We start from the raw sequence: 13,827 nt of genomic DNA on the forward strand, positions 1-13,827 counted from the left end.
CGGAGTTTCGCTCTTGTTACCCAGGCTGGAGTGCAATGGCGCGATCTCGGCTCACCGCAACCTCCGCCTCCTGGGTTCAGGCAATTCTCCTGCCTCAGGCTCCTGAGTAGCTGGGATTACAGGCACGTGCCACCATGCCCAGCTAATTTTTTGTATTTTTAGTAGAGACGGGGTTTCACCATGTTGACCAGGATGGTCTCGATCTCTCGACCTCGTGATCCACCCGCCTCGGCCTCCCAAAGTGCTGGGATTACAGGCTTGAGCCACCGCGCCCGGCTTGACAGTATCATTATTATAGGACAATAATAAGATTATATACACATTCTCTATAAGACAATAATAAGATTATATACACATTCTCCATGAGAATCAGTTAGTCCTGGAATCATTCTTTTTCCTGTGTGAGAATAGCTATTTTGGTTTGAGTTCTGTCCCTTAGAAAGTTGTCCCTATCAGATGACAGTATGAGGGAGACAGTAGATTGCCTGTTATTTTAATCTCTAAAATTAATTTAAGCACTGTAGACAGTTAAACTTATTAGGTTTGTATTAAGTATTTTACACACACACACACACACACACACACACACACAAAGTAATTGTGTTTTCTAATCAATCTCTCTTTCTCTCTCTCTCTCTCACATTGTGTTTTCTAATCAAAATCTAACTCTTTTGCCCCCTTAGCGCTGGCTGACAGAGCAGAGAGCTCAATGTCCTCATTGCCGGTAAGTGTTTTGCTTGATTATTTTTGAATTTGGAAAATAGCAAGAGTCAGAATGTGCCTTAGGATTCATAATGGCAGTTTTCCTGCAATCTGTCATGTTTTTCTTCTTCGTGAAGATAGTCGAGTAGAAATAAGCAATCTGACTAGAAAAAGAAATGCGGGCTATTTCATGTGACTTAGAATTATGTTTACTATGTTGTACCCTGCCTTTCATAGAAAATTATTGTATAACTTCTTAACTTTTATAATTAAGCAACACATTTTTTTTTTTTTTTTTGAGACGGAGTTTCGCTCTTGTTACCCAGGCTGGAGTGCAATGGCGCGATCTCGGCTCACCGCAACCTCCGCCTCCTGGGTTCAGGCAATTCTCCTGCCTCAGGCTCCTGAGTAGCTGGGATTACAGGCACGCGCCACCCTGCCCCGCTAATTTTTTGTATTTTTAGTAGAGACGGGGTTTCACCATGCTGACCAGGATGGTCTCGATCTCTTGACCTCGTGATCCACCCGCCTCGGCCTCCCAAAGTGCTGGGATTACGGGCTTGAGCCACCGTGCCCGGCTAAGCAACACATTTTTAATGTTTCTGGCTAAAATAATCTAGATAGGTCATAACTTACTTTTTATAATTAAGCAAAACATTTTTAAGGTTTCTGTTTTAAAAAATCCAGATAGTTTGGCTGGGCATGGTGGCTCACACCTATAATCCCAGCACTTTGGGAGGCCAAAGCAGGCAGATCACTTGAGGTCAGCCTGACCAACATAATGAAACCTTGTCTCTACCAAAAACTCAAAAATTAGCTGGGTGTGGTGGTGCGCCCCTGTATTCCTAGCTATGCGGGAGGCTGAGGCATGAGAATCGCTTGATCTTGGGAGACAGAGGTTGCAGTGAGCTGAGATCATGCACTGCACTTGAGCCAAGATTGTGCCACTGCACTCCAGCCTGGGGAAGAAAGCCAAAAAAAAAAAAAAAAATTCAAGTAGTAGAGATAAATATAAAATAAAAAGACTTCTGATTCTGATACCTTTCTACCCTGTCTTTTCAGAAGGCATTGTTTCAGAAGACATTGTTGGGTTTGGTATCTGTTCTTCTAGACCATTTTTTGTGCATGTTTTTTTTTTTTCGAGACGGAGTTTCGCTCTTGTTACCCAGGTTGGAGTGCAATGGCGCGATCTCGGCTCACTGCAACCTCCGCCTCCTGGGTTCAGGCAATTCTCCTGCCTCAGCCTCCCGAGTAGCTGGGACTCCAGGCGTGCGCCACCATGCCCAGCTAATTTTTGTATTTTTAGTAGAGACGGGGTTTCACCATGTTGACCATAATCGTCTCAATCTCTTGACCTTGTGATCCCCCGACCTCCACCTCCCAAAGTGCTGGGATTAGAGGTGTGAGCCACCGCGCCCGGCCTTGTGCATGTATTTTTTTAAGGCCCTAATCTGGTATGATTGTGCCTATATTTATATGTATATATATCTGTGTGATTCCCATATACTTTTTCTTAAAATGTACAAATGATATAGTATTTTGCAGTTTGCTTTTTCATGTAAAATATATCTTTTCTTGATTATATGTATACATATGTCATTTTTTGGAAAAAAAAAAAAGTGACTATAGTCATACCTTGATTTATTTATGCCCATATTGAGAGACATTTAGGTTAGCTCTACTTTTGGTTTCAAAAAATAATGCCGGAGTGCCATCTGTTGCCCATTTTTCTTTTTGTATTTACTTTTCTTTCTATTTTTTTCTATTTTCTCTCTCTCCTCTCGATTTCTTTTTCTTTTTTTCTTTTTTCTTTCTTTCTTTTTTTTTTTTTGTTCCATCCCCCCTTGGTTTCATATTTTTGAGACAGAGTCTCACTCTGTCTTTCAGGCCAGAGTGCAGTAGTGCGATCTCAGCTCACTGCAGCCTCAACCTCCTGGGCTCAGGTGATTCTCTCACCTCAACCTCCCTGCTGACTGGGACCACTGGTGTGTATTACCATGCCCAGCTAATTTTATTTTTTGTAGAGATGTGATGTCACTATGTTAGCCATACTGATCTCAACTTCCTGGGCTCAATAGATCTACTACCTTAGCCTCCCAAAGGTCTAGGATTGCAAGTGTGAACCACCGTGCCCATCCCACCTTTCTTACATTATCTTATAGGAAGTCCAGCACTATCAAGTAGAACTTTCTATAATGGTGAAAGCGTTTTGTGTCCACACTGTCCAGTATGGTAGCTACTAGCCACGTATGGCTGTTGATCACTTGAAATGTGTCTAGTGTGACTATATGATAAAATATTATTTTTATTTGATTTTAGTCACATGTGGCTAGTAGCTATCATTTTGGACAGTATAGCTGATGTATTTTTTTTTTTTCCGCTGAGACAGGGTCTCACTCTGTTGCCCAGACTGGAATGCAGAGGCATGATTTTGGCTCACTGCAGCCTCCATCCCTCTGGCTCAGGTGGTCCTCCTGCCTTAGCGTCATGGGTGGCTGGGACTATAGGCACATGCCACCATGTTTGGCTAATTTTTTGTAGAGCTAGGGTTTCATCATGTTTTGCAGGCTGGTCTCGAACACCTGGGCTCAAGCAGTCTACCTGCCTCAGCCTCCCAAAGTGCTGGGATTATAGGCCTGAGCCACCATGCCAACAGTACAGCTTTAGACTTAGAAGTTCAGAAATTGGTCCGTATTCTGAATCTTTTTTGTGTGTGTGTAGTTTTAAAATTTCTTTTGGTGAACAATGTGTTAATTCCGTGAAAATAAGTTGCAAAGAGTTTTTTTTTTTTTTAGTTTTAATAGTGTTATGGGGCCAGGTGATGGCTCATACCTGCAATCCCAGTACTTTAGGAAGCTAAGGTTGGAGGATCACTGGAGGCCAGAAATTCAAGACCAGCTTGAGCAATGTAGTGAGATTCCCGTCTTTACAAAAAATTTTAAAATTAGTTGGGTTTGGTATTGTCTTGCTGTAATCTCAGCTACTTGGGAGGCTGAGGCAGGTGGATCGCTTGAGCCCAGGAGGTCAAGGCTACAGTAAACCATGATCATGCCACTACATCACACCCTGGGTGATAGAAAGAGACCGTGTCTCTTAAAAAAAAAAAAAAAAAAAAAAGTAGTGTTACAGTATGAGTATTATTGTGCCCTCTATTTTGAGAAATGTGTTTATTCTGGAAAATAATCTGAAATTCCTGAGTTAGAATATGTATATGGATTTTCTCCCCAGTGCTCCACTCCAGCTACGAGAACTAGTAAATTGTCGTTGGGCAGAAGAAGTAACACAACAGCTTGATACTCTTCAACTCTGCAGTCTCACCAAACATGAAGAAAACGAAAAGGACAAGTATGTCCTCAATTTCTTTGTTCAATATTGAATGGATTTTGCCTTTGTGTTGTTTAATGACAGTGTATTGGTAATTGCCTTTTAGTTACTTGTGAATAAGTAGTGTTATAGTTCTTAATTCTTTCAATCATGTGTTGTTCCTATTAAGTAACTTTTTTTTTTTTTTTTTTTGTGATACGGAGTTTCGCTCTTGTTACCCCGGCTGGAGTGCAATGACGTGATCTCGGCTCACTGCAACCTCCGCCCCCTGGGTTCAGGCAATTCTCCTGCCTCAGCCTCCTGAGTAGCTGGGATTACAGGCATGCGCCACCACGCCCAGCTAATTTTTTGTATTTTTAGTAGAGACGGGGTTTCACCATGTTGACCAGGGTGGTCTCGATCTCTTGACCTTGTGATCCGCCCGCCTCGGCCTCCCAAAGTGCTGGGATTACAGGCTTGAGCCACCGCGCCCGGCCTAAGTAACATATTTTTTAATAAGTTTAACAACAGTTATTTCATGCCCTGTATACACACAGACACCCTTTGCCTCACTCTTTCCCCACACAGGAAGTACTTCGCTAAATGATAGGCATACAGAGGTAAATGAGACATGATTTCTGTTAACTGCTTAATGGGAAACAGTGATAATACAGTGTCAAATCATTTGATGGATAGGAATGAATCAATGGTCTTATGTTACGTGATTGAAGGATTTTGAACATATCTGGGGAGTGTTTATGGGGAGCAGATAAAGGAAAAAATAATGTGGCAGTGATTTGTTTTCATAGATGAAGAAACTACAACATGGTGAATTGTAAGGCTTCATTGTCCAGCAATAATAAAATAACTTGAATTAGGTGAGATTCTAGGGCCCTTGAATATTTAGAAACAAAGCTATATCACTTTCTGTGGAGTTACAACATGGTAAAGCAAGAGGTTGAAACCTCACAGGTCACTAGAAAAAATTGTATCTGTTTCTTTATTATACTGAGGAAATAGAACCATAGAAGTAAAAGAGAACAGGGCATGTTAGTGTGCACCTGTAGTCCCAGCTACATGGGGGGCTCAGACAGGAGAATCTCTTGAGCCCAGAGGACGGCTTAGGCAACATAGCAAGACCCCATCTCTTAAAAAAAGAAAAAAGAAATAGAGAAAGAGGCTTAACTGTGGTAGTATTAACACATTAATGCATAATCAGAATTAAAACCTACTATTGGATCAGGTGCAGTGGCTCATGCCTACAATCCCAGCATTTTGGAAAGTTGAGGCCGGTGGATTACCTGATGTCCGGAGTTCAAGACCAGCCTGGCCAACATGGTGAAACCTCATCTCTAGTGAAAATACAAAAATTAGCCATGCTTGATGACAGATGCCTGTAATCCCAGCTACTTGGAAGACTGAGGCTGGAGAATAGCTTCAGCCCAGGAGGCAGAGGTTGTAGTGAGCTGAGATGGTACCATTGCACTGCAGCCAGGGCGACAGAGCAAGACTCAGTCTCCAAAAAGAAAAAAAACCTATTCAAGTTTAACTGTACTCTTAAGGAATTCTGTTACTTGTAGCAGAATCCCAGCACTTTGGGAGGCTGAGGCAGGTGGATCACCTAAGGTCAGGAGTTCAAGACCAGCCTGGCCAACATGACAAAGCCTTGGCTCTATTAAAAATGCAAAAATTACTGGGCATGGTGGCAGTTGCCTGTAATCCCAGCTACTTGAGAGGCTGAGGCAGTTAGAATTGCTTGAACCTGGAAGGTGGAGGTTGTAGTGAGCCGAGATTGCGCCACTGTACTCCAGCCGGAATGACAGAGGTAGACTCCATTTCAAAAAAAGCAAGTTCCTAAGTCGGGCGCCGTGGCTCATGCCTGTAATCCCAGCACTTTGGGAGGCCGAGGCGGGTATATCACGAGGTCAAGAGATTGAGACCATCCTGGTCAACATGGTGAAACCCCGTCTCTACTAAAAATACAAAAAAATTAGCTGGGCATGGTGGCGCGTGCCTGTAATCCCAGCTACTCAGGAGGCTGAGGCAGGAGAATCAGCTGAACCCAGGAGGCGGAGGTTGCGGTGAGCCGAGACCGTGCCATTGCACTCCAGCCTGGGTAACAAGAGCGAGACTCCGTCTCAGAAAAAGAAAAGCAAGTTCCTTGGCCTTTTGTCTAAAATCAAGTGTCAAAAATGCAAGAGTGCATCTACTTTACAAGCAAGAGAAAACTTAAAACGTTTTAATTATGGTAAAATATACTTAAAATTTGCCATCTTAATCTTTTTTTTTTTTTTTTTTTTGAGATGGAGTCTTGCCCTGTCGCCCAGGCTGGAGTGCAATTGCACGATCTCGGCCCACTGCAACCTCTGCCTCTCAGGTTCAAGCTATTCTTTTGTCTCAACCTCCCAAGTAGCTGGGGTTACAGGCGCATGCTGCCATGCCTGGCTGATTTTTTGTATTTTAGTAGAGATGGGAGTTTCACCATATTGCCCAGGCTGGTCTTGAACTCCTGAGCTCGTGCAATCCACCCGCCTCGACCTCCCAAAGTGCTAGGATTTTAGGTGTGAGGCACCGTGCTCAGCCCATCTTAATCATTTTAAAATGTACAGTTAGTATGTTAAGTATGTGCAGCCAATCTCCAGAACTTTTAAAACTTGCAAATCTAAAACTATACCCATTAAACAACTCCCTATTCCCTTTTCCCAGCGGCCCTTGGCAGCCACCATTATACTTTGTTTCTATCAGTTTGAGTACTCTAGATATCACATGTAAGTAAAACCATACAGTACCTATTTTTTTTGTAACTGGTTTATTTTACTTAGCGTAATGTCCTCAGGGTTCATCCATGTGTCAAAATTTCCTACCTTTTTAAGGCCAAGTAACATTATATTGTATACATGTGTCACATTGTTTGTCCATTCATCTGCTAGTGAAAATTGGCGTTGCTTCCACCTTTTGGCTGTTGTGAATAATGCTGCTGTGACCATGGGTGTTCATGTCTTTGAGACTGCTTTCTGTTCTTTTGGTTATGTAATCAGAATAGGAGTTGGCTAGATCATGTGGTAATTTTATTTTTAATTTAAATTTTTGAGGAATCTCCATACTGTTTTCCATAGTGACTATGTATGTGCCATTTTATAGTCCCACCAACAGTGCACAAGAGATCAAATTTCTCTACATCCTGGCCAACACTTGCTGTTTTTTTGTTTTTGTTTTTGATAGCAACTATCCTAATATGGTATGAGGTTAGAATTCACATTTCTCTAATCATTAGTGGTGATGAGCATCTTTTCATATGCTTATTGGAGATCTTTTTTTTTTTTTTTTTTTTTGAGACAGTTTTGCTCTTGTTACCCAAGCTGGAGTGTAATGGCACGATCTCGGATCACTGCAACCTCTGCCTCCTGGGTTCAAGCAATTCTCCTGCCTCAGCCTCCTGAATAGCTGGGATTACAGGCACGCACCACCATGCCCAGCTAATTTTTTGTATTTTTAGTAGAGACGGGGTTTCACCATGTTGACCAGGATGGTCTCGATCTGTCGACCTCATGATCCACCCGCCTCGGCTTCCCAAAGTGCTGGGATTACAGGCTTGAGCCACCGCACCCGGCCGCTTATTGGAGATCTTTTGCTCATTTTTAAGTTAGGGTTTTAAAAATTTATTTGTTGAATTATAAGGGTTATTTATATATTCTGGATAGTAAACCCTCTTTCTTTCTTTCTTTCTTTTTTTTTTTTTTCTTGAGGCAGATTCTTACCTTGTCATCCAGGCTGGAATGCAGTGGCACAATTATCAGCTCACTGCAACCTCTGTCTCTTTGGATTGAAGTGATTTCTCATGGCTCAGCCTTCTGAGTAGCTGGGATTATAGGAATGCACCATCACGCCCAGCTAATGTTTTGTATTTCTAGTAGAGATGGAATTTCACTCTGTTGGCCAGGCGGGTCTTAAACTCCAGGCCTCAAGTGATCTACCCACCTTGGCCCCCCTAAGTGCTGGGATTACAGGCATAAGCCACCATCGCATCCAGCCTATAATTTATTTAGTGTATATGGTGTAAAGTAAGGGTCTGTATTAGTTTGGTAGGTGTTCCATAAAAATACTGCTAACTGGGTAGCTTAAACGATAGAAATTTGTAGGCCGGGTGCAGTGGCTCACGCCTGTAATTCCAGCACTTTGGGAGGCTGAGGTGGGTAGATCATGAGGTCAAGAGATCGAGACCAGCCTGGCCAACATAGAGAAACCCCGTCTCTACTTAAAATACAAAAATTAGCTGGGCGTGGTGGCACGTGCCTGTAGTCCCCGATACTCTGGAGGCCGAGGCAGGAGAATTGCTTGAACCTAGGAGGCGGAGGTTGTAGTTAGCCAAAATTGCACCGCTGTACTCCAGCCTGGCGCCTGGTGACAAAATCAGACTCTGAAAAAGAACAAAAAAGTATTTTCTCACAGTTCTTACAGGTGTAAGTCCAAGATTAAGATGCTGGCAATGTTGGTTTCTGGTGAGGCCGCCCTTTTTCCTTGACTTGTAGATGGCCACCGCCTAGCTCTGTCCTCACGTGATCTTTGCTATGTGTCCATGCACGCCTGGTGTCTCTTCCTCTTGTAAAGAACACCAGACCTGTTGAATGTGGGTCCCGCCCTTATGATCCTTACTTAACCTTAATTACCTCCTTAAAGGCTCTGTCTCCAGATATACTCATACTGGAGATTAAGGCTTTAACCTATGAATTTGAGGGGGGACATAGTCAATCCATAACAGAGTCTGCCTTAATTGTTTTTCATGTGAATATCCAGTTTAAGAGAAAGTTTAAAATTGAGTTGTTCATTTTTCATGAGGGTCTAGTCTTAAATTGTGCAATTAATCATGTGTCTTGATTATTGGTTTTGTTTTTTGTTTTTGTTTTTTTTGAGATGCTCTGTTGCCCATGCTGGAGTGCAGTGGCACAATCTCTGCCCACTGCAACCTCCACCTCCTGAGTTAAAGCAGATCTCCTGCCTTAGCCTTCTGAGTAGCTGGGATTACAGGCACATGCCATGAGACCCAGCTAATTTTTGTATTTTTAGTAGAGACAAGGTTTCACTATGTGGGTCAGGCTGGTCTGGAACTCCTGACCTCATGATCCACCCACCTTGACCCTCCAAAGTGTTGGGATTACAGGCATGAGCCACTGTGCCTGACCTGGATTGTTATCATTGACCACATGTGGGAAAAGTATTTGCTCATGCTTATATAGATATAGATGCATAATCAATGTGATTATTAAGTACTTGGTCAAAATGTAGTAGTACAATAGACTATATCATCTGTAGTGTTGCTTGGAAATGATGCAATATATGTGCTGTTTTTGAGAAGCAAATATGTATTTTACATGTGATTTTAAAGTCCAGATTAACGAAAACAGTACTTTACAAAGAATTGTCCACATACACTTCTTTAGCTTACTTTCCAGAAGCCATGGAGTAGATTTTATGCTGTGCTTCTTGAGACAAAATCACTTAAAATTGATTTCTTTGCCCAACCTTAAGAATTTATGGAGGTAATTATGTTCTAATTTTATTTAATTTATAACTTTATTTCCTTTTCATATTGTATAGATGTGAAAATCACCATGAAAAACTTAGTGTGTTTTGCTGGACTTGTAAGAAGTGTATCTGCCATCAGTGTGCACTTTGGGGAGGAATGGTGAGCAGAACAAATTCAGTATGTATTTTTTTAGTTAGAGATTGGAAGGCACTGAAATACTTGTTTTATTCAGATAGGAAATAGTGTTGTTATGCTCTCATAGGATTAAAATTAAAATGCATCTGCTTTATAGATGCTTTATTAAAGGTATTGCACTTCTATTCCATAAGAATCTTATTTGTGTGGTTTGATGTAGGCCATGAACCCCTTACATAAATATTTTAACCTCTAACACTGTTAAAACATATCCTCTCTTCATTTGCAAATCTTTTTGTTGTAGGATCCAGGTCATTTTTTAAATTAAAGGTCAGTTGATCCGATAGATGTAGGGGCGAAGATTTCCAATGGAGTAAGAACTTATGAAACAACATGAGTGAAATATCTGGATCTTATAATCATTTTTAATTTTTTAGATTCTTTTTTCCCATCGAATTCAAGAGCATTTTTTAAAGATAATCTCCCATCAAGTCTGAAGCATTAAAATCTGTTTTGTTAGAAGCATCTTTTTTTTTTTTTTTTTTTTTTTTTTGAGACGGAGTTTCGCTCTTGTTACCCAGGCTGGAGTGCAATGGCGCGATCTCGGCTCACCGCAACCTCCGCCTCCTGGCTTCAGGCAATTCTCCCTCCTCAGCTTCCTGAGTAGCTGGGATTACAGGCACGCGCCACCATGCCTAGCTAATTTTTTGCATTTTTAGTAGAGACAGGGTTTCACCATGTTGACCAGGATGGTCTCGATCTCTTGACCTCGTGATCCACCCGCCTCGGCCTCCCAAAGTGCTGGGATTACAGGCTTGAGCCACCGCGCCCGGCCAGAAGCAGCTTTTTTATTTTAAAGTCATGTTCTGTTGTTTACTGAATACTTAATCAAACGATTTCCTTATAGTAATAAGTACAATTGACATAAATAGGTTGAGAATAAACACCACAGATTCTTAGTGAGGACAAATAAGTGATGGGGAAAATGCAAGTAGGTAGGCATCTAGAGTTGCCATGAGAATTGATTATTCTGAGGACATCAGTCAGTATGTTTTACAGAGAGTGGCAGGTCAGATTGAGTGGAGCTGAATTCAGAGAGCATTCTTAGAATTTGAATATTAAAGTGCTGACTAGAAAAAGATAAGTTATCAAATTTAATACTTTATATAGGTTTTATAAGAGACAGTAGAAACATCTTTTTGTATACTTAAAGTCAACATATACAAATCTACATCTTTTTTCTTTTGGGGATAATAGTGGGATGCTTTGGCTAAATAAGACAATTTTAATAAGAACTTACATGTTTATAGGAAGCTTCTTTTTTTTTTTCCTTCTTCAAAGCTACTGCAAATATAGGAGGCTTCTTATAATAAAAATTTAATTCTGGTTACCAATCAAGAAAATTATTTTTAGGTAGTTAGCTATAAAAATTACTGAATGCAACTGGATTTGTGAGGCTAACTTGTATCAACCTTCCATCTCTGTAGTAACTGTGGGATGGGAAATGGGTTCATTGGTTTTGCTAATTTTGTATTATGGGCTTTTTGTTCAAGTGTCTATTTTTTTTCAGTGTGTTTTTCAAGGTGCTGTTAAATCAAGTGTTTTTCTAATTCATTCTGTGGTAGAGACTAGGGATTTGTGGTACATTCATACTGTGGTAGATCCTAGAGATTTGGTGATGAACATATCAAACAATTACATATTTAATTGGTATAATAAGTTATAGGAATAAATTACAGAGAGTTGATGAGGATGCATAACTATGGCAGCCGATTCTATAAATCTGAGCTAAGCTTCAAAGGATGAGTAGGATTAAGACAAACTAAGATGGGAGAGGGAAGATGGAGAATTATTGTTGTTTTGTTTTGTTTTTTGAGACAGAGTCTCGCTCTGTTGCTCAGGCTGGAGTGCAGTGGTATGATCTCGGCTCACTGCAACCTCTGCCTACCAGGTTCAAGCGAGTCTCCTGCCTCAGCCTTCGAGTAGCTGGGATTTAGTAGCCCAGGCTGGAGTGCAGTGGTGATAGCTCACTGCAACCTCCACCTCCTGGGTTCAAGCAATTCTCCAGCCTCAGCCTCCCGAGTAGCTGAGATTACAGGCATGCACTACGATGCCCAGCTAATTTTTGTATTTTTTAGTGGAGATGGGGTTTTGCTGTGTTGGCCAGGCTGGTCTCAAACTCCTGACCTCAGGTGATCCACCCGCCTTAGCTTTTTAAAATGCTAGGATTACAGGTGTGAGCCTCCACACCTGGCATTATTTTTATTATTTTGTTGTTGTTGTTTTTTAAAAAATATTATTCTTTTTTTGGAACAGAGTATGACCCAGACTGGAGTACAGGGGCATGATCACAGATTACGGAAAGCTCTGCCTCCCGGGTTCAAGCAATTCTCACGTCTCAGCTGCTGGAGTAGCTGGGATTATGGGTGTGCGCTGCCACTCCTGGCTAATTTTTGTATTTTAGTAGAGATGGATTTGTGCCTTATTGGCCAGGCCAGTCTTGAATTCCTGGGTTCAAGTGATCTTCCCTCCTCAGGCTCCTAAAGTACTGGGATTACAGGCATGAGCTACCGCAGCTGGCTGAGAATTACTTTTTAATAAGAGGGAGTAATTTTTGTAAAGGCTTGGTGGAAAGAAGTTTGAGGACATGGAAAAAGACTAGTGGAGCCTGAGAGAAGAGTGAGTGGCTGATAAGGTTGTAGCAGATGATTTGGGCTGTGGTTAAAGATTTTCGTTCTTTTTAATATGTTAATTTCTAGTTAAATTAATATTTTGCTAAAGCCCTTTATTTACAGTCTTGAAAGAGTTCCTACGTGGACCAAATGATTTTAAGCAGGCACTGGCCTGCTTCAAAATTAAGTTAGCTAAAAAGATGAAATCCATTTGAAATATTTACTGGTTTATTAGTGTCTATATATAGAGTGTTACAAAGGAATGTAAATGCTGATGAGAGATGTGAAACTGTTCTAAAACTACTCTAATTTAAATAGCATGGTGGACATACCTTTAAACCTTTGGCAGAAATTTATGAGCAGCATGTCACTAAAGTGAATGAAGAGGTAGCCAAACTTCGTCGGCGTCTCATGGAACTGATCAGCTTAGTTCAAGAAGTGGTAAGACTACTACTAAAATACAGTTATTTTGTTTTTAATCTGTAATATGTAATATATTTTTATAACACAAATTAATCATACATTGAAATCAAGATTTTTCAAGATTTGCAAATTTGATAGGCTGCACCTATAGTTAAATTCCATAAATTTCAGACTAGCTGAGGAATTTGCATACAAAATGCCCCTGGTCTGTAAGGAAGCAGTTGCAGTCAGAGAATTCTGCACTTAGGTAGAATTAGAAAATCAGTTAGTGAGTTTTAAAAGTCTATTTGTTACAGAGTCAATAATCCTTTTTTTTTTTTTTTTTTTTTTTTTGAGACAGAATTTCGCTCTTGTTGCCCAGGCTTGAGTGCAATGGTTCGATCTCAACTCGCTGCAACCTTTGCCTCTGGGGTTCAAGCGATTCTTCTGCCCCAGCCTCCGGAGTAGCCGGAATTACAGGCACCCACCACCATGCCCAGCTAATTTTTTGTACTTGTAGTAGACACAGGGATTCACTATGTTGGCCAGGCTTGTCTCGACCTCCTGACCTCTGGTGATCTGTCCACCTTAGCCTCCCAAAGTGCTGAGCTTACAGGCGTGAGCCACTGTATCCGGCTCCAATAATTGCTTCTAAACAGAATCAATACTGACTTTTACAGTCATTCCTTAAATTACATGTTCTTTGGATCCCCAGCTTTTGGGTGAGTTTCTTTTACTAAGGAGTGAACTATTTGTCATGTGCTGATTTAGAACTCCACAGAGTTGGAAGTGTAGTATTTAACATTACTCTTCAGATATTATATAAGTCAGACAGCTTTAGTGGGCTATTTATAATGTTATTTTTGTGAAAAAATGTGATAAGCCCCAAAGAATGAAATTATATTTTTAGAATATATTTTGTTTCAGGTGGGCAGAATGACAGTCATGAATGAGGTTTATGGACCATTTCCTAACTTATAATGAAGTTTGTGGATCATATCGTAACTTAAAAACAGATGCCTTCTTTGTTTTACGCATTTAGGAGTCAAGAATGAAGAGATCATTTATAACGTTCTTTATACAGAAGAT

The 13,827-nt window shown here is 40.9% G+C and overlaps 1 protein-coding gene across 6 annotated transcripts in view; it reads left to right on the forward strand.

The window, feature by feature from the left end:
• Positions 1-13,827, forward strand: part of TRIM37 (tripartite motif containing 37) — a 123,801-nt gene that overhangs the window by 16,171 nt on the left and 93,803 nt on the right. For 5 of the 6 annotated variants that reach the window (XM_039477046.2, XM_074388083.1, XM_074388085.1 and 2 more), the window contains exons 3-6: positions 684-724; positions 3,931-4,047; positions 9,601-9,688; positions 12,655-12,777. In XM_039477046.2, the coding sequence (XP_039332980.2) occupies positions 684-724; positions 3,931-4,047; positions 9,601-9,688; positions 12,655-12,777 (369 nt within the window). Of the gene's footprint in view, positions 1-677; positions 725-3,930; positions 4,048-9,600; positions 9,689-12,654; positions 12,778-13,827 lie in introns of those variants that run through there. The other variant, XM_074388084.1, reaches the window with a different exon arrangement.

This window comes from Saimiri boliviensis, chromosome 17 (genome assembly GCF_048565385.1).
Source record: "Saimiri boliviensis isolate mSaiBol1 chromosome 17, mSaiBol1.pri, whole genome shotgun sequence".
Lineage (NCBI taxonomy): Eukaryota > Metazoa > Chordata > Mammalia > Primates > Cebidae > Saimiri > Saimiri boliviensis.